The sequence below is a fragment of the Thermochaetoides thermophila genome (genome assembly GCF_000221225.1).
Source record: "Thermochaetoides thermophila DSM 1495 unplaced genomic scaffold scf7180000011820, whole genome shotgun sequence".
Taxonomy (NCBI): domain Eukaryota; kingdom Fungi; phylum Ascomycota; class Sordariomycetes; order Sordariales; family Chaetomiaceae; genus Thermochaetoides; species Thermochaetoides thermophila.
This window is the reverse complement of record NW_006383036.1, coordinates 1,160,335-1,177,180: the sequence shown is the minus strand read 5'-3', so window position 1 is coordinate 1,177,180 and position 16,846 is coordinate 1,160,335. Positions and strand designations below refer to the sequence as shown.

At 54.1% G+C, this 16,846-nt stretch overlaps 5 protein-coding genes across 5 annotated transcripts in view; 2 read left to right on the top strand and 3 right to left on the bottom strand.

Annotated features, from left to right (window-relative positions):
* Window positions 1–1,231: 1,231 nt before the first annotated feature.
* CTHT_0053290 (uncharacterized protein) lies at window positions 1,232–3,669 on the top strand (the record flags this gene model as incomplete). The annotated part of the gene is made up of 3 exons (XM_006695603.1): window positions 1,232–1,242; window positions 1,341–3,149; window positions 3,636–3,669. The coding sequence occupies 3 exons, from the start codon at window positions 1,232–1,234 to the stop codon at window positions 3,667–3,669; spliced, it is 1,854 nt and encodes a 617-aa protein (XP_006695666.1).
* Window positions 3,670–4,622: 953 nt separating this feature from the next.
* On the bottom strand, window positions 4,623–6,470 carry CTHT_0053280 (uncharacterized protein; the record flags this gene model as incomplete). Its single annotated transcript, XM_006695602.1, has 1 exon — window positions 4,623–6,470. One exon carries the CDS (start codon window positions 6,468–6,470, stop codon window positions 4,623–4,625), a length of 1,848 nt encoding a protein of 615 aa, XP_006695665.1.
* A 1,350-nt stretch (window positions 6,471–7,820) lies between these two features.
* CTHT_0053270 (uncharacterized protein) lies at window positions 7,821–8,945 on the bottom strand (the record flags this gene model as incomplete). Its single annotated transcript, XM_006695601.1, has 1 exon — window positions 7,821–8,945. One exon carries the CDS (start codon window positions 8,943–8,945, stop codon window positions 7,821–7,823), a length of 1,125 nt encoding a protein of 374 aa, XP_006695664.1.
* Window positions 8,946–12,490: 3,545 nt separating this feature from the next.
* CTHT_0053260 (uncharacterized protein) lies at window positions 12,491–12,818 on the bottom strand (the record flags this gene model as incomplete). Its single annotated transcript, XM_006695600.1, has 2 exons — window positions 12,491–12,695; window positions 12,790–12,818. The coding sequence occupies 2 exons, from the start codon at window positions 12,816–12,818 to the stop codon at window positions 12,491–12,493; spliced, it is 234 nt and encodes a 77-aa protein (XP_006695663.1).
* Window positions 12,819–15,223: 2,405 nt separating this feature from the next.
* The window catches only part of CTHT_0053250 (serine/threonine protein phosphatase-like protein), a gene marked incomplete at both ends in the record, with an annotated part of 1,784 nt that continues 161 nt past the window's right edge, over window positions 15,224–16,846 (top strand). Inside the window, 2 exons of the mRNA XM_006695599.1 lie at window positions 15,224–16,615; window positions 16,667–16,819. Of these exons, the coding sequence (XP_006695662.1) occupies window positions 15,224–16,615; window positions 16,667–16,819 (1,545 nt within the window). The remainder of the gene's footprint in view (window positions 16,616–16,666; window positions 16,820–16,846) is intronic.

The following is a 16,846-nucleotide window of genomic DNA, read 5'->3' as shown; positions in this document are numbered from 1 at the left end:
TTCCACGTCCGATGTTCTCAAAATCTCTCTCGGACGTGTTGATCGCGTCAGCGGAGGAACCTCCGCGCCATTTTTTTTCTTTTTTTTTTTTTCCCGTGAAGCCACATCCATCTGCATCTTCCAATGCATCCGCGGAAAGAAGATGGAGGGGGGAAGAGTTGAGGTGGTGCAGAAAGTGACTCAAGGCGGGCGGCTTGCAGGACAGGGTAGTCCAGCCAATCAGAACTCAGAATCACGCCGTGACTTCACCAGTTTGAAGATGGCTGCGGAGAAGCTCGGACCATCTTGGTCTTGGCAACGCTGAAGCAGCTGCTTGGAAGCTGAAAGCTGGGAGGAGGACAGAGAAGCTTTGGAGCGAGCTCCGCACTTGTTGAGGTAGGTATATGTTGGGTTGTGGCTTTGAAGGACGAAAATGACCAGTCTGATTTGAGAAGAAGAATGTGACGAGAAAGAGAGTCTACGTTCAGAATTAAGATGAGGCTAGATTCTATACTGTCAGAGCCTAAAAGTTCCATCATTATGAGGACGGTCTGGGTTGAAGGTAGCAAGTTGTGCCCACTCTTTGAGGCTTCCTGCGGACAGCCCCTCCAGAAAAGATGAAATGACCATCATGAGCTGGCAAGCTAAACTCTCTCCGCGTGTTTCAGGTTAATCCACGCATCGGGTACGTACCTGGAGCCGCCGTGGTGGTGGCGTTGTGCATGTGGTACCCGGGTGCTCTGAGATAGGTCTGCGGCTGCAGGGTACGTACCCTTGGGATGACCGTGAAGATGAGCCCTCTCTACGCGCTTCCGCGAACCAAGTGTATCCCAAGACCCGACAGGGTCACCTCAGCTCCGCGCCAATTTTGTGCATCCGAGTACCCATGCTACTTTCCGTGCGTCGCGGTCGGCTATTGCAGCGCGTGGCCCGGCCTTTCTTGGCCTATGATCGAGCCGCTGCTCGTCGTTGTCGAGGATGGATATAAGCCGATGGCTCTCCTCCATCACATTCCCTCTCGTTCCGATCGTCCATCTTCAGACTTAGACAGAGAGACTGACCGACAACTTTGCTCGTCAGGGACTGGGCCAATTTGGAGAAGTCGGCTGCGCCGTCTCAGTCTCAGCCTTGTGTTTTGTTTCATACGCTATAGACTCTTTCTTTGTTTTGACATTGCCTATACTCTGGGGGCCGGCCTCCAGACTTGATACCACATCCGCTAATTTTAATCAGTTGTGTTGACACTGTCAACATGGCGTCCACGTAGGTGTCCTCAAGGGGGAAAGAAAGAAAGAAAGAAAGAAAGAAAGAAAGAAAGAAATAAAATAAAACAATCGACAAAAAGATGCTGACTTGAACAGTCTGGCAGCGGATGTCTCCTTCGACTTCACTTTCTCCTGCCCCCCGGCAACACCTCCCAACTTCAACTTCGACCCCTCTCTTCTCCAGATCCCCTACAATGCCAGTCATGGTCGCTCCAGCTCCCACAGCTCAGTCTACTCCTTCGAGTCTTCTCCCTCTGAGGACTCCAACCCTTCGGCTGTGAGCACTCGCCAAACAACCCCGGCCCGTTCTCCTATCCGAACTCACGGCCCTCTGCTTCTCCCCAAGATCCGAAGCCAAGACCAGGATGTTGCCGCCCCGGCAGTCCCTCCCTCGCGGGTTGCCAAGCGTGCCCGGACGTCCCCCAGCCCGGTCGGCCCGAACAAAGCCCCCTTCCGGCCGTCCCATCAGCGCAGCAATACCTCCCCAGCGGCCATCTCCTACCCGACTGTGCCGGTCTCCCTCCCCTCGGAAAAGATCCCGGCTTCCCTGCTCTGCTCCCCGGCCAACTTCACCCGGGAACCCTCCGTCATCGACATCGACGTCTCCTCTCGCCAGGTCTCCCCCTGCACCAGCTTGGAGAATGTCACCGTCGAGCCATACGCTTTTCCGTCTTACCAAGTCGCGGCTTATGTCCCTCCAGCTAGGACGAGCACCAGCCCGCCTCCTCAACCCCGGCAACCTCAGACGGCTCTCCCTCAACCAGACAACTTCCTCTATCCCCCCCAACAGCCCCTCCAGTACGCTCCGAGGGCTGCCTCCCCCTCGGCTGCGGCCGCCGCGGCTGCTCCCATCACCCCGGCAGCGCTGATGCCCACAACCAACCTCTACGCCCACCTCACAGCCCCCAACCCAGCCCCTTCGCTAGTCCGCACCCTCTCCTTCCCCCTCCGTGACCCCAACACCCGCCACTTCTGGTGGGACATCCGACAAGTCCGTCCTTGGAACTCCTTCACGGCTTCCACAATCCTCTCCTTCCCCGGCGCAGCCGCTTGCCTGTCTGTCCCCGTCTCAACCGCGCTGCTGCCTCCTCCGCCGCAGGTAGGACAGCGTCACCCCGAGACGGAGCAGGCTCTGCATACGATCTATGCACAGCACTATCTGCCGAGGATAAACGCTGCATTAGCTGTGTGCAGCACCCGGCCGTTGAGGCTGTCTGTACCGGGGTATGCGAGAAAGGGGGCCGCGATGAACCAGACGCTGGGAATGCAGACGGATTGTATGTTTGTTGCCACGCCGGCGGACTCGACGACGGCGGAGTCGGCGGCGATGTTGTTTGGGGGGAAGCCCACTGCGCGCGTGGTCGGGCTGGTCAAGTCCTTTGACCGCTTCAACACAGGCATGCGCGTGGAAGGAAACGTGAAGAAGGTGGAGTATTTGAGGGGGCTGGCGCATCTGCATCATGCGATGAGGGAGCATGGGTGTCGGTATGGGTTCATCTTGACGGAAATCGAGCTCGTTGTCGTGAGGAATAGTGAAGAGCGCGGGGCTCCCTGGTTTGGGTATCTGGAGGTTGCCAGCGTCCAACTGGCCAAGCACGCCTCCTCAGAAAACGGACAGACCCCAGCATTACCCGAAGACCCGTCCCAAGTCCCCCTCACAGCCTGTCTCGCCCTCTGGGGGCTACTCCTCCTGGCGGGGGACGAGCCCATGCCTGAACAGGCGCACTGGAAGGCAGAGATTGGCGCCCCCGCGGAAGGGACGAGGAGAAAGGTTGCACCAATGGCGAGAGATAGCTGGATGCCGCAGCCACAGTTGGCGGAGAAGAGGGAGGCGAAAAGGAGTAGGGGGTGGGTATGGCCCGAAGATCCGATCAGTAGGAGGGAGATCGGGAAGAGAGGGGTTAGGTACGGGGGGATTTGATCATGAGGGACTGGGTCTCAAAGGTGGTTAGGTATTCAGGATTTATGGAAAAGTTGATATTTCGGGTTGGGGGTTTGTCTTTTTTTTTTAACATTGAGTTTGAAGCCATCCCGACTGGCTCGGTGATGAGATATGTCTATCTGGCTTGGTATATGTGGTTTAAGCATTTTGGTTTTTCTTCATTGGTATTTTGAATATTTAGAGGTTCTAATACATCTTGGCTTGACAAGACATGACTTGCTCTCCATCTTATGCTGTGTTGGCTGTCTATATATGCCTTCCTTATGCTTATGCCAATGAAGACATTTGTAGAGATAAGCAGAAGTTGAAAAAAAAATAAAAAACTTCCAGAATACTCACTAGTGGAGCTCAGTCATGTTTGCATGAAATAGAGGCTCTGAACAGACCAATGGAAGACTTTTTTTATAATTATCCTTCTGTATGCTGTCCTCGCCATGCTACAGGGACAGAATATTGGCCATTGACTTCCAGCAGCCTGGCTAGACCGTGTCCAGGCCATTTACCTTCCATTATCCACTTGATGAGAAGCATCAATTGGTTTACCACTTGATTGTTAACTCACTGGTCACCAACATAGAAGTAACTCATGCAGTCTATCCTCACTTATGTGCAGAAAGCTAGCTCAACTGTCACTCGGCGATGTCAGTTCAATGTATAATGATGACTGCCCCACCGCCCCCCCCCCCAAAAAAAAACCAAGTATCACAACACTCTATTTGCTGTTAAGGTCTGTTAAGATGCTTTTTATGACTTTTAACAGCCTTCAGCACATCTCTGAATATACAAACACTGGACGATCTGCTACAAGGGTAATGAGCTATCATTTTCTTCTTACGCATTATGGAAACCATCGAAAACAAAGGACGCAGTTGATCATAAAAAAGGGAAAAAAAAAGACTGAGCTAACTGGTTTGCGCCCAATAATGCATGTAAACTGTACTAAATAACAACAGATATCTACAGATGTTTACATCTTTAGATGAAGCTCTTCGTTAGCTATCACTCATTTCATCGTTCTCATCGCACGACTGTCGGTCATAGTCGGCTGGGAGGTAGCTTGTCTGACTATAGAGATTCATTGAGAATGATTACTTACCTACTGTGTGTAAAAGTTGGTAAGTACCTAGCCTCCATCCTCTCAAGACATTGAGGTTCACAGGGCAGTCAGATGGATGGTACTGAAGGATAATGATGTATTATTGATTATAGCATTCATGATCAACTCCGGCATCTTGTTGGTCCTTAACAAACATATCACAAGCTAAAAACTACTTCTACAAGATTCGAAAAAAAAAGACAAATTTATTCAGCCAGAGTTTACTAAGTATATCTATCACATAGATTGTTAAAAGAGATATTCGGAAAGTTGAACCTACCTTCTCATCTATCACTTACCTTTTTTAAGCATCACCACCTCCTCATCCCCTAACTCACCTCTATAATCTCTCCCGCTCCTCCCCCGAATCGTCCTCCTCTCCCCAACTCGCCCTCGACTTCAACTGCAAACAAGGATACCACAAACTCCCCGGGTTCGTCTTCACCATCTTCTCCACCCACAAGGCCTCCGCAAACATCCCCATATCCATCAGCATCGCCACGACATCATATTCCTCTCCGCTCCTGTCCTTCCCCTTCTTCTCGCCCTTCTCGGCCTGCACCACCCGTTCCATGATTCTCCAATACCGCGCATCATCGGCGTTCTTCGCGAAGCGGAACATGCCCACGCAGATGCTAGCCCAGATGCACGCCCAGAGGGGCGACATGGTGCCACCTGCTTCGCGGAATTCCACGGTTTGGCGCTCAGAGGGCGTCCAGCGTATGGCGTAGTTTAGGCGGCGGGAGATTAGGCTCGCAGTCCAGTCTTCGTTGTTGTCGATAGTAGTTGTGGTTGCGGTTGTTGTGTTGGTTGTGTTCGCCGTTCTCGTGCTGCTGGGTGATGAGTTTGAGTCGAACGGGTCCGAGGAGCCGGAGCCGGAGCCGGAGCCGGGGCTGGAGGACGAGGACGTCGAAGGGGCAGAGTTCGCAGCCCACGCCACGCTGAAGGCGACTTCGAGGTCGCGACGCGTGCGCAGCTGCATTATCTTCTGCAGCCCGCTCAGCGCAGTCTTGTTAATAATCTTGCTAGGTTCGATGGGCGGTGGGGCAGGACCAAGCATGAGCTTTGCGTGGCGGCAGAGGGTATTGAGCCTCTGCCCTTCTAGGGGCCGCGTGATGGAGAGACGTTGGGAGGGCTGGATGCGAGGGAAAGATCTGGAGGCCAGGCGATTTAGGGGGAGTAGGGATTGAGAGGTATCATGGTCAGGGGCGTTGTCATCGAGAATGGGGAGGATGGGGTAGTCTGAGTCGCTGGGACGGAGCGAGCAGCCTGTTGCGCGAGGGAGCCGGTCCTGGGCTAGGGCAGAGTCGATGCGGATGGAGCGGGCATAGGGGCTAAGGAAGCGCTCAGGGACATGTATGGAGGCGAGGAAGCCGTCGGCGGCCCAGAAGAGGGCGGCGGCGCGCTTGAGGGTGCTGAGGGTGTGCTTGCGAGCTTGGGGACGGCTTTTCGCGTTATTGTTTGGATCGTCGTTTCTGTAGCCTTCTGTGCAAAGCCACTCGGCGTAGTCGTCGTCGTAGTTGACGCCGGCGCCGACGTGGACGTGGAAGCCGCACGTTGGATTGACTCGCAGTCCAGGAGACAGCTTCTGCTGCAGGTTGCGGACGACTTCGTAGACATGTCGCCAGCTCTGGGGCCTATCCCAAAGCGCAGGACTGGCTAGTTCAAAGGTTATCAGCTCCCAGTTCGTCCAGCTGCCATCCTCCGGCGGCTCGGGCAGGTGCTTCGCCAAGTTAGCCACCTCATCGACACTCGGATCCATTTTGATCGTCCAGGCATCATCCGCGTAGAGGTAGCCCGGATGCAGCAGCTGCTGGGGCTGATGTTTCCTCAGCTCAGCGCCAAACTCCCCTCCTATACGAACCTGGGCGCCGCGCACCTTGAGAATGGCATCGGCAATCTGCTGTTCGGCCCATTTCCGCTCCGAGTCAAAGCTGGTTGGGCCGATCTCGAGCGACTGGATGCAGATCTTGGTCGGGTCGATGCCGTGACGCTTCTTGTGTTCTTCAGGGTCAGCAACACGGGCGATGCGGACCCACCAGAGGAATTCGAGCTCAATGCCGAAGGAATGCTGGAAGACTTTGTTGCGGCATTTGGGGTGGATATCGATATCGGGCAGAGCTTCGACTCTGCGCCGGCATGGGCAGGTAATGGGATAGCCTTGTGCGTTGTAGTGACTACAAAACATGGTTGTTACGTCTTGGTGTGTGTTGGCTTACCTTGTTATTTTCAGATTTTATTTGAAGATTGATGAGCAAGTAGAGATGAGTGGGTTAAGACATCTGTCTGATGAGCTGTACGAAAGTCCCGTCTCGCGGGGTAGAGATATATATATATATATATATCAGGTTGATGAACTCATCATCATCCATGTTCACAATGCTATTGTCTCTTGCCGTAGAACAGTCATCGATGGCACAAAACTGGTTCGCTGTCTGAATATAATCTTATCTTCAAGGGAGAGCACTTGACATATGACGAACAAAGAGTCTTGGCAGGGAACAAACACGTAACGAGACAAAAACGAACGCCGCGGTTTCAAGTTAGATTTTATGATCATTATAGTGTGTAGTTATTTCGAAACTGACTTATGTAACCTATGTTGTGTCACCGTTTTTCATTATTGTAAAGGAAAAAAGTCTCTAAGATGCAGTGCTGAGTCCCTTAGAGACCGACAGACAAGGGGATCATAGTGCAGACTCGGGGGCTAAGAGACAACATTTCGCTGGAAACCATGACAACGTGATACTAAATCAAATAGAACAAAGGAGATGAACATGAAACGTATTGAAAATCAAAGAACGGCCAAAAAAAATATGGGACGTACAACACCCGGGATTCGCTGGTCGTCACCGACCCAACTACTAACCGGGCCCTCAGTGGCTTAACTAGGGCAGAGCGGACGGGATGCCGTGCTTTCCACTGGGTATGGTCGTACGTGCCAGAGCATGTTCGAAATGCACTTTATATTCTCTAGAGCATGGTATATCCTCCCGCAGGAAGAAAAAGGCAAGGGCAGCCCAACATCACGGATGATGACAACGGGCTTGGGGTTTATCATCTTTGTCGTATAGGTACTATACCTCTACACTAGAAAGAAAAGTAAGAGCTGTTTCCTAAATGACTCCTCCCATACACAAAAAAAAAAAAGAAAGAACTTTGCCATATTTCACAAAAGGAACACCAAAGTACTGTGAACACCCATCATAGCCATTGTCATTGGCACTGTTATCTACTACCTAGGTACCTAAGCAAGCTACGCCGCCCAATGGACCCATCTCTCTCAGGATTCCTCCCTCTTTCTCGCTCAGTCCATAGGCAATTTATCCATCCCAGGCCAAGCCAAACTCAATTTCAAACCCAAAACGCCGAGCTCATGCAAGCAAGCGAGGTGCAACCTGCAATAGGGAAACAAATAAACACAAGCACAAGAGGAAAAAAAAAAAACCAAAACCTCCAGTTCCTCAACCTTCACTCATCTCCTTCTCTCACACCCGTACACCTCGCCCATTCCCTGTTCCTCTGATTCACATATCCCCTACGTCCTTACGTGCGAATATGGCTCATAAGCACTCTCCCTCTGCGCCCCATATGCCACCGGCTCCGGATACTGCCTTGGATACCCGGCACTATACCCTCCGGCGCCATAATACCCCGTATTCCCATTCTCGCCCAGGCTAGCCTCACTAAGCCGCTGATAGCCCTTGGCCGACGCGCCCGCTCCCGAGGCAAGTGGGATAAACTTCTCCGAGGCGCTCTCATCGCGATGCCTAACCCCGCCGCCGGCGCTCTTGTACCGATCCGGCTTGCAGCAGCAGATGGTAAAGCACCAGAACAGGGCGGCGGCGGCGGCAAACGTGAAGGCGAACCAGACCGCCGACAGGAAGCGCGTGTTGATCTTGCTGTCGACGCCGTAATATTTGGCGGAGGCCTCGACCGCCCCGACGACGGTCGCAGCTGTGGCGGTCGCCATCGCCGCGGCGGTGCCGACCAGGACGGCGGCGACGCCCGCAACGAGGAACGTCACGCAGCTCATGGCCCGCGAGCAGTTCGCGAAGAGGCCGAAGAAGAGTTCCACAACGAGGGCGCCGATTGCCGCGATATAGATGTATTGCGTCCAGCGGGAGACAGTAGTGAAGACGCGGATGGCGGAGGTAATTTCTTCGGGTAAAGTGACGTTGAGGCCGGTGGTAGTGATCAGGGAGTTGAAGTCGCCTGGAGTGGTGTTCAGTGCGGAGCGGGCCCAGTTGAAGGCCGGCTTGGGGCAGTGACGGTCGCCGGATTGGTCGGTGTAGCAGTAGGTGAAGATGGAGATGTCGTAGAGGTTGTGGAGGCCGAGGTCCGCGGCGGTGATGTTCTTGGACTGAGACTGGCGCTTGTCGATGTCGATCTTGACGTTGGGGATATTGATGTTGTCGAGGTTGACGTTGTTAGGGATGTTGATGTTGTCGAGGTTGACGTTGTTGGGGATGTTGACGCCGGCTTGGTTGAGGATGTTTTGGACGTTGAGAGGCGAGATCTCGAGGTCGGTTGTGTTGATGCGGAACATGTATAGCTTCTTGTCGGCGACGCCTGCCAGGCCGGCTACTAGCATCGAGATGAGCGATGCTAGTGTTAGCAGGAAAGGCAGTGCTATGCAGAGGAATCGCCCTGGATTCGCCATGCTGGATGTGTTGTATATGGTGTATGTGTTATACGTCTGATGTGGAAGCGACTTCGACTTTCGACTTCGACAAAAGCAGGAGCCCGGGCTCAAATAGTGTCCACGGCAGATCGCAGTCGCGCAGTACAGTCAGGCTGACGTCGGTATTTCAACGAATCAAGACTGACGTGATTAATGCGAAGAGCAGCGTCGCTGATGCAGACCGCCGAATGAGGGAGGGGTGACTAAGAAGAGAGCGACGGATTCTGAATTCTGGATTCTGATGTGTTGTCTCGCTGGCGGGGCAACAACAAATGCAACAAGAATCCCAAAACCCACACTTAGGTCTTTTTTTATGCGGAGAAGAACCTGAAGTTGTCCAGCGGGAAGTTAAGAGTCTGAATGGATGTGGGAGGTGGGATTCCAGAAAAGTGGAATGCCCAATGAGAGTTAGAGTCAACGGGGGAAAAAAAAATGAAGACAAAAATCCCCAAGTACTGTAACACACCAAAAGGACAACAAACACAAAACAACGGATGGATGGGACAAGAAACAAAACGAGATGGCACACCCTTCTAGTACTTATAATGCCCTACCCAAGTTACAAACGAGCCTCGCCTCCCTCTCCCAGTTCGGGCAGCCGGCTGTGTTCCGGTATCTGTGACACACCCAAACTGTAACCAAGGGCGAAGACCACAGCGAGCGGGCCAGCGGACGGGAGCAGGCCTAAACCCAAGACTTGTTCCAAGCATGGAACCACTTCCATCCGGATGGTGGAAAAAGGCTGAGTCGTTGCCTTGGTGGCGTGGCGCAGCACCCGTCATCTCTGCAATCTGTAGCTCAGTGACGCCAGCAGACCCACCTGTTCTGGCTAGCAGCCCCGCGCCAAGACACCGCCCAGGAGGGGTGATGAGCGACGGGTGAGGAAAGAGGGGCTGGGCTGGAAGGTTTCTTGTCCAAGAGTTTGTAGGCCTCCTCCAGCGCCAAGCTTACAACATTTGGTGGTGAACTTTTTCATTTGATCTGAACTCATCAGTGATCACTTTGCGTCCCATCAGGTACAGTTGCATCGTGTTGCATAGCTGTGATGACCCAGCCCGTCGGATTCTATTTTGGCCTTTTCGGGCTGATCTTACGTAGCGTAGAGATGCCCAAGTGGGCCAAGCTGTCTCGTCAGTCAAGCAAGGGTTGTGAGAAAGTCCGAAATCAAAGGGATCGAGACCTGGGTGACAACTCAACAAGTTGACGGCTCTCATGCTTGGCGCACAGCCTAGTAGCCCGTGTTTGTTCAGGACGTTTCGGTCTATCTCTCTCTCTCTCTCTCTCTCTCTCTCTCTCTCTCTCTTGGCCGGTTCGCGGCTTGCCGGCCCTGATTCCCGTGTTTTGAGCCGTATGTGACAAGCAGATCTAGATACGGAAACCATAACGACCAGTTGACTATGCATCACATCATCACGGCATTTGTGACCCTTTGTGGACCGAGAGAATTTAAAAACACAGTTTATGGTAACACTATACGGAGCAGGCTGAGACAGAGAGTTGCGCATATAGGACGACGGACACAAAACGTGAGCATGACAAGAAAGTCTTTGCACCACGTACTTATCTGATGGTGGCATTGTACGCGGCCATGGTTCAGATCAACCGCAACATGGACGCCGTAGACTGGCCTGCGACAAGAGACCCGATTCACGAGACGAGATCGTTTTGCATCAATTGGTCTCACGGGCCGTGACACAATCATCCCCCACCAGCTCCTCCGTTATGAGCTGTGGAACTCGAGAACGATAGGAACGCGTGGTCTAAATGCAACTCTGCTTTCTGCAGAAGCGTGCGATTGAAACACAACAACCAACTCACATAAAAATCCCTGTAGCGTAAAATTTTTTCGAGTTTGCTCCAACCAACGATGACAACTTCACAATCAACAGCTCATGCTTGTCTGTGGAGCTGCGATCAGGACTTGGCATTTCGAGGATGCGTCATTGAGAAAGGAATGATAAAACGGAGTTAGGGCTTTTTTTTCGTCGTTGTTGTTGTTCCTGTAGCTCGGTGCGAGAGAGCTTGCGCCAGCTTGGTAGACTGAGTAGCGAGTGAACTCCACCAGCTGGCTTGGGGGAAGGGGGGGGGGTCGAAGAGTGCTGGTTGGCTCCACGAGAGTTCTGCTGCTCTATTGCTGATGGTTCATGGGTGTGTTGATCTGATGATAATCAGCACGAGTTGTGCATGTTCTGTGAGGCGGACGGGACAAGTTCTTTTGTGGACATATATCTATGAAATATGAAGCACGACGACTCTCCTTTAATGTTTCTCTTGATTTGATGCTCAAAAAATTGTCCAACCCCGCTGTGACAGTCACAATCATCCTCGGTCAGCTTTTGTTCACCTTGCACCGATAGGTGAGCCCATCAAGGTTCTCAAAGCCTCTTTCTTGCATGAAAATGATGACGCGGCCACAGTCTTGGCTTTGTGGCTTTGCTCTGACGGGGGCTGGGCTGGTCACCGGCACTCGCAGTGGCTGGGCAAATCGGCCGGAAAGCCTAGCATCGGCGCCTCCGGCAGAATTCTAAATTTGGAACTGGAAAAGCCAGCCAGCATGTGAAGGCGGTGAGCACTGGGCCTCGGATGGGCCTCGGATGCTCGCCGATCTCATCCGATTTCCAAGCCGTAAGCCCCTCCCCAGCTGGGGTGGTCCGGGGCCGGCTCTCGGACTTGGGTGGACGGCGCTGGCCAAGATGCCGTGCCGATGCCGTTCCGTCCGGCGACGGAGGAGGATCTTGTCTCACCCGTCTCACCTAAGAGAGGAAGCCGGTCTCGGTGTGTTCATCCCAAGCGCATGGTCACACGACAACAGGGGTTTTGCTGTCAATGCCGATTTTTCTGGGGCAGGTGATTTGCAGATTTTTTGAACTTCGTGATGGTGGTGGTGTTCGTGGACAAGCAATGGGGCTCTGCTGCGACTCGTGGGCAGAGTTGAGTTGTTCCTCTCTGCGCTGGTGGTCCTGTGAAGTCTGGAGAGGACCTGCCCACGCAAGATGTTCCTCACCGAGAACCCTCTCCCGCAATTTGAACCCTTGACCGTCGTCCCCCACACTCTCCCGCGCAACTCGCAACCCCAGTCGTTCGGTTGCTGCACATGGGCGAATGCGGAACCGAGAACTCCGCCGTTCGGGTGGGATGCCGAATCAACGCTCAGATCCTGATATTCCTGAAGAGGAGAACTTCCTAACTTCACTTCTCACTCAATTCACCCTCTTCCCATGATCATCATGGCGATGGGGGTCGTTGTACGACGCACACCGCTTCGTCGGAGAACACCAGCACTGGGTCATGTGCTCGTCGCCTCGAGCCACTGAAATGCAAGCCGGACGGAGCCAACGGAGGCTTGCATGGTTGTTTGGGCGCCGTTCCTGGCTTTAAGATACCGAGACCCAGGGTTGTCCTTTGGAACAGGTGTCCAGACTGGGCCCCATCGTCATGATGAGTCTGATTGTCCGTGCTCTTGATAATTGCTATTCATGAAGAATTCTGTCGTGTAAGATGTGCTCAGCAACTACGTAGCCTTTTTACAGTTTTACCGGGCCTGCCGCCATGGAGCGCCCCTTGATAAGTTCCTCTGACTGGCTGAGCTCTTGTGAAACCCGCGTAGGGATCCCGGGTTCCAAACTGCTGGAGCTGTCCCGCGTGCCGGGTAAAGTCCCAATCAGAGTGGGCTTGCGGATACGCTTCTGCTTCTGGGCAGCCGCGGAGGCGATATCAACGGCGTCTTGTCTAAGTTCACAGCAGGACCAAGACGGCCCGTGTCTCAGCTGGTGCCGGCCAAGGCGAGCAAGAAGCCAATGGGGATGTTTGCCCAGGGCCGCACCTCCACATGCTTCGTTTATTCGCAGACATTTTGGGCTCTGTGCATTCGAATTTTCCCGACTTCGGGATCCTGAGTCTGACTGCCTTGGTCTGGATGATGATCCCTCTGGAAGAGCTGTGATTTTGGCGAATGCTGGCAGTTAGTGTAGGTGCGAGGGAAGAACATCTGGTGTCTCAGAAAACACAATAATAACACTGCAATGCTAGAAGCAGGCAGAGGATGCATGCTGCGGGGTGCTCTAGCTACTCTTGGCCGCATGCAGTCGTCAAACCTCTAGGGCTTGGCAGGAGCCCCACCCCACACAGGCTACAAGGCACGTGCCGTCTGTAACCCCAGTTGTTCGTTCGCGGGAAGAGCTGCCCTTCAGCTTGGATGAGCAGGGAGCCGAGGGTGTCGGGACGGAATGCTCCTGTCATCTTTGGAACCCTTCTGGATCTTTGGATCTGTAAATTTTACATTGGGAAGCTGCCATCTGATATTTGCGACGTCCCCCAGATTTTGCATCCATTGTACGTAACCCCGTGCTCCTCCCGCTTCCAGTTCCAAGGAGCTTCTCCATCGTTGCTGTCCATCACGATCTAGCCCTGTCAGCAGACCCAAGCCGGACCCAGCAGACCCAGCAGATCCACGACCCAGAACCAGAGAGACCACACTGGCAGACCCATCGTTGCAATCCCAAGCATCCATCCAACACTCCAGATTGGCTCACAGCCTCATTCAAGCAGCACTCCTCATCCACTCGCTCACAGGTCACAGCTCAGTACGCTCTCGCTGCAGCATTGCAGATTGTGTACGGTCCCATCGCAGACGTCCCCGCAGGCGGTTAGGCAACGTCGGCTGCTTAAGTGCTTCCCTGCCTGCTTGCCTCTCTCTCCAGCCGCGTCGTTGTCATTAGCCTTCCCATAATTAATATTCGATTTTCACTTTCACGCCCGTTTAAAGCGAACAACCTCTACACAGTAACATAACACAGCTCGCATCAACCACGCCATTGCCCATCTCCATCGATCGCCATTGCTCAGCCTCGCTCGCCTAACGCGATTCCAGCCAGCTGAGGTTAATCCAGCTTCCGAATTTCTGCTTATTGCTCTCCTGACTCCCAAACAGCCCCTTGAAACTCCAAGCCGTCGAAACTACTTACCTGCTGGCCCAAACCTTTTTTTTTGTCTTTTTTGGCGTGTTCCAATCAGGGCTGCCCTGCCGTCTGTGACACCACCGATCCCGACCTCGACCGGCAAGCTCGGCCCCAGCAAGCAGCGGTCGTGGCAATACATCAACTAATCATCAGCCCAGCTCCCAGTGGTTCCAGTGGTCCCAGTGGCGAGCCCATTCATCCGTCCTCGTAGTGGATTCTAAGCCAACCACCCGGACCCCGAGCTCACAACGGCCGACCGCCGCAGTTAGCCAACGATTTGGGACCTTACATAGCAGCCAGCTCCCCACCCTTCTGGGCACATCTTGGTACCCGCTCTGCGCTATCATCTCCCATCTCCGTTCCTATCTCTATTCTTACACCCGACTCTCCGTCTGGCCGTCTCATTGTCCACCAGCCGACAAAACAACAACCCCGGGCCTTTCTCGCCTTTAGCCGTGTGCCCGTTTTTGCGGTAGCGCCCGACGACAACTCAGTCACCGATCGAATCGCCAAACGCTCCTCATTCCTAGCGGCGCAACCTACCCCCGGCGCCCTGTCGCCGAGCTCAGCCTTGGCGCGATAGGTTTTTCATCAGGCAGTCCCTCATCTTATCAGCCGAGCGTAGGTTTTTTTTGACCCAATTCCTGCTCTTCAGCTTCCCCACAATTTTTTTTTCTCTCATTATGCAGCGAGCCGTGGTCGCTGTTGAGCCGGAGACTGCGATTGCTGCTGTTTTCTGGTGTTATCGCTGTTGGTTGTTGCCTTTGGCACATAGCCGTCGCTGACATCATCGCACCCCGTGGAGTTCATCCACCTGGCTTAGGTCCCGGTCCTCTCAGGACAAGAGACACGCAATCCCCGTGACTGACTCCATCCGAGCGCGAGCCTTTGTCCACCCGATAACTCACTCTGACCGCTTGATCGACTAAGGCTTTCTACACGCGCGCACCTCTCCCCCCCCCCTTTTTTTTGCTGCAACCCACGCAGATTGAAGCATCGTCGTTTTCGATTGTCGCGGCCAAACTTTCGAAAACGGAACGCACATCGGGTCGTCGGTCTTCCACCGCCATCAGCCTGCTTTCCGACCTCGAACGCTTCTACCATCCCCCTTAGCACGTTCGGGGCGCGAAAGGTTCCTACCAGTTTATCTTGTCTAGACGGGTGCAGCGGTAGGCTGTTGTGGGCATTCCAAGGCGATCCTGCCAGAACCACAAACCTGACACGCGCACGCCGTCCAGCCCCGCGATTTCCGCCTCCTTCTCTGCGACTCTAAAAGACTGAGACCGAGACTGAGAAACCATGGGCAACCAATCCTCCAAGGATGCTGGAGCATCCAAATCTGGAAACGGCCCTGAGGAGGGCCTCCAGTCCTACCCCTCTTTCGGCAAGTCAGAGACGCGCGATTCGTCGCGCTCTTTCCGCTCTCTCCGTTCCCGCATTCCCGGCCGGACAGACAGCCCCAGGAGCTCGGCCATCTTGTCAGCAGGAAATGGAGACTCCGAATCTGGTTCCAGGCTGGCCAAGTCTCCCGTTGGTCGGTTAAGCCGAAATAATTCTTATACAGCCTCGAGCCCAAGCTCCCCTACGTCCGTCGACTCCGCCGCCGTCTCCCCGACCTCTGAGGACCCGCCCCCTCCTCAGTCCCCTGTTTCGACTTCCGTGAAGGAAGGACAGCACCAGGACATCGCGGCCGCCCAGGCCAGCGGCGAGGTCGACCATGTCTCCGACCAGCCGCCCAGTGGTGCTACGAACACCACTCTGTCGGCCCAGCAGCCGAGCCAGAGCATCCTGGTCAAGCGCGAAGATTCGGCCAACTGGCCTACCCCAGCTGCGGTGTCAGAAGCTATGAAAGAAGATAATGCGGCGGGCGTTGCTATGAGCGACATCAAGGACATCGACGTGGACGATTTCATCAAGCGCCTGCTCGATGCGGCCTACACCGGCAAGGTCACGAAGAGCGTGTGCCTCAAGAATGCCGAGATCACGGCCATCTGCCATCGCGCCAGGGAGGTGTTCCTGTCGCAGCCTGCCCTGCTTGAGCTGGACGCCCCCGTCAAGATTGTGGGCGACGTGCACGGTCAGTACACAGACCTGATCCGCATGTTCGAGATGTGCGGTTTCCCGCCCCATGCCAACTTCCTGTTCCTTGGCGACTATGTCGACCGAGGCAAGCAGTCGCTCGAGACGATCCTGCTGCTGCTGTGCTACAAACTCAAGTACCCCGAGAACTTCTTCCTCCTCCGCGGTAACCACGAGTGTGCTAATGTCACACGCGTGTACGGCTTCTACGACGAATGCAAGCGCAGGTGCAACGTCAAGATCTGGAAGACCTTCATTGACACCTTCAACACGCTTCCCATTGCTGCCATCGTCGCCTCTAAGATCTTCTGCGTCCACGGCGGCCTGTCGCCCGCCCTTAGCCACATGGACGATATTCGCAACATTGCTCGTCCCACCGACGTTCCAGACTATGGGCTGCTGAACGATTTGTTGTGGTCCGACCCGGCCGACATGGAGCAGGACTGGGAGGCCAACGAGCGCGGTGTTAGTTACTGCTTCGGGAAGAAGGTTATTACAGACTTCTTGGCGGCCAATGACTTTGACCTGGTGTGCCGCGCGCACATGGTTGTTGAGGATGGCTACGAGTTCTTTACCGATCGGGTTCTGGTGACCGTGTTTAGTGCTCCGAATGTGAGTTCTCTCCACGGCTAGTGTATTTGGTTTTATGCTGACGTCAGTTAGTACTGTGGAGAATTCGATAACTGGGGCGCCGTCATGTCGGTGTCCTCGGAGCTTCTGTGCAGCTTTGAGCTGCTGAAGCCCCTTGACTCGAACGCCCTCAAGAACCACATCAAGAAGGCCCGCAATAGGCGCAACCAGATGCTCAACAGCCCGGTATGTTCTCAGCTCTCTCTCTCTCTC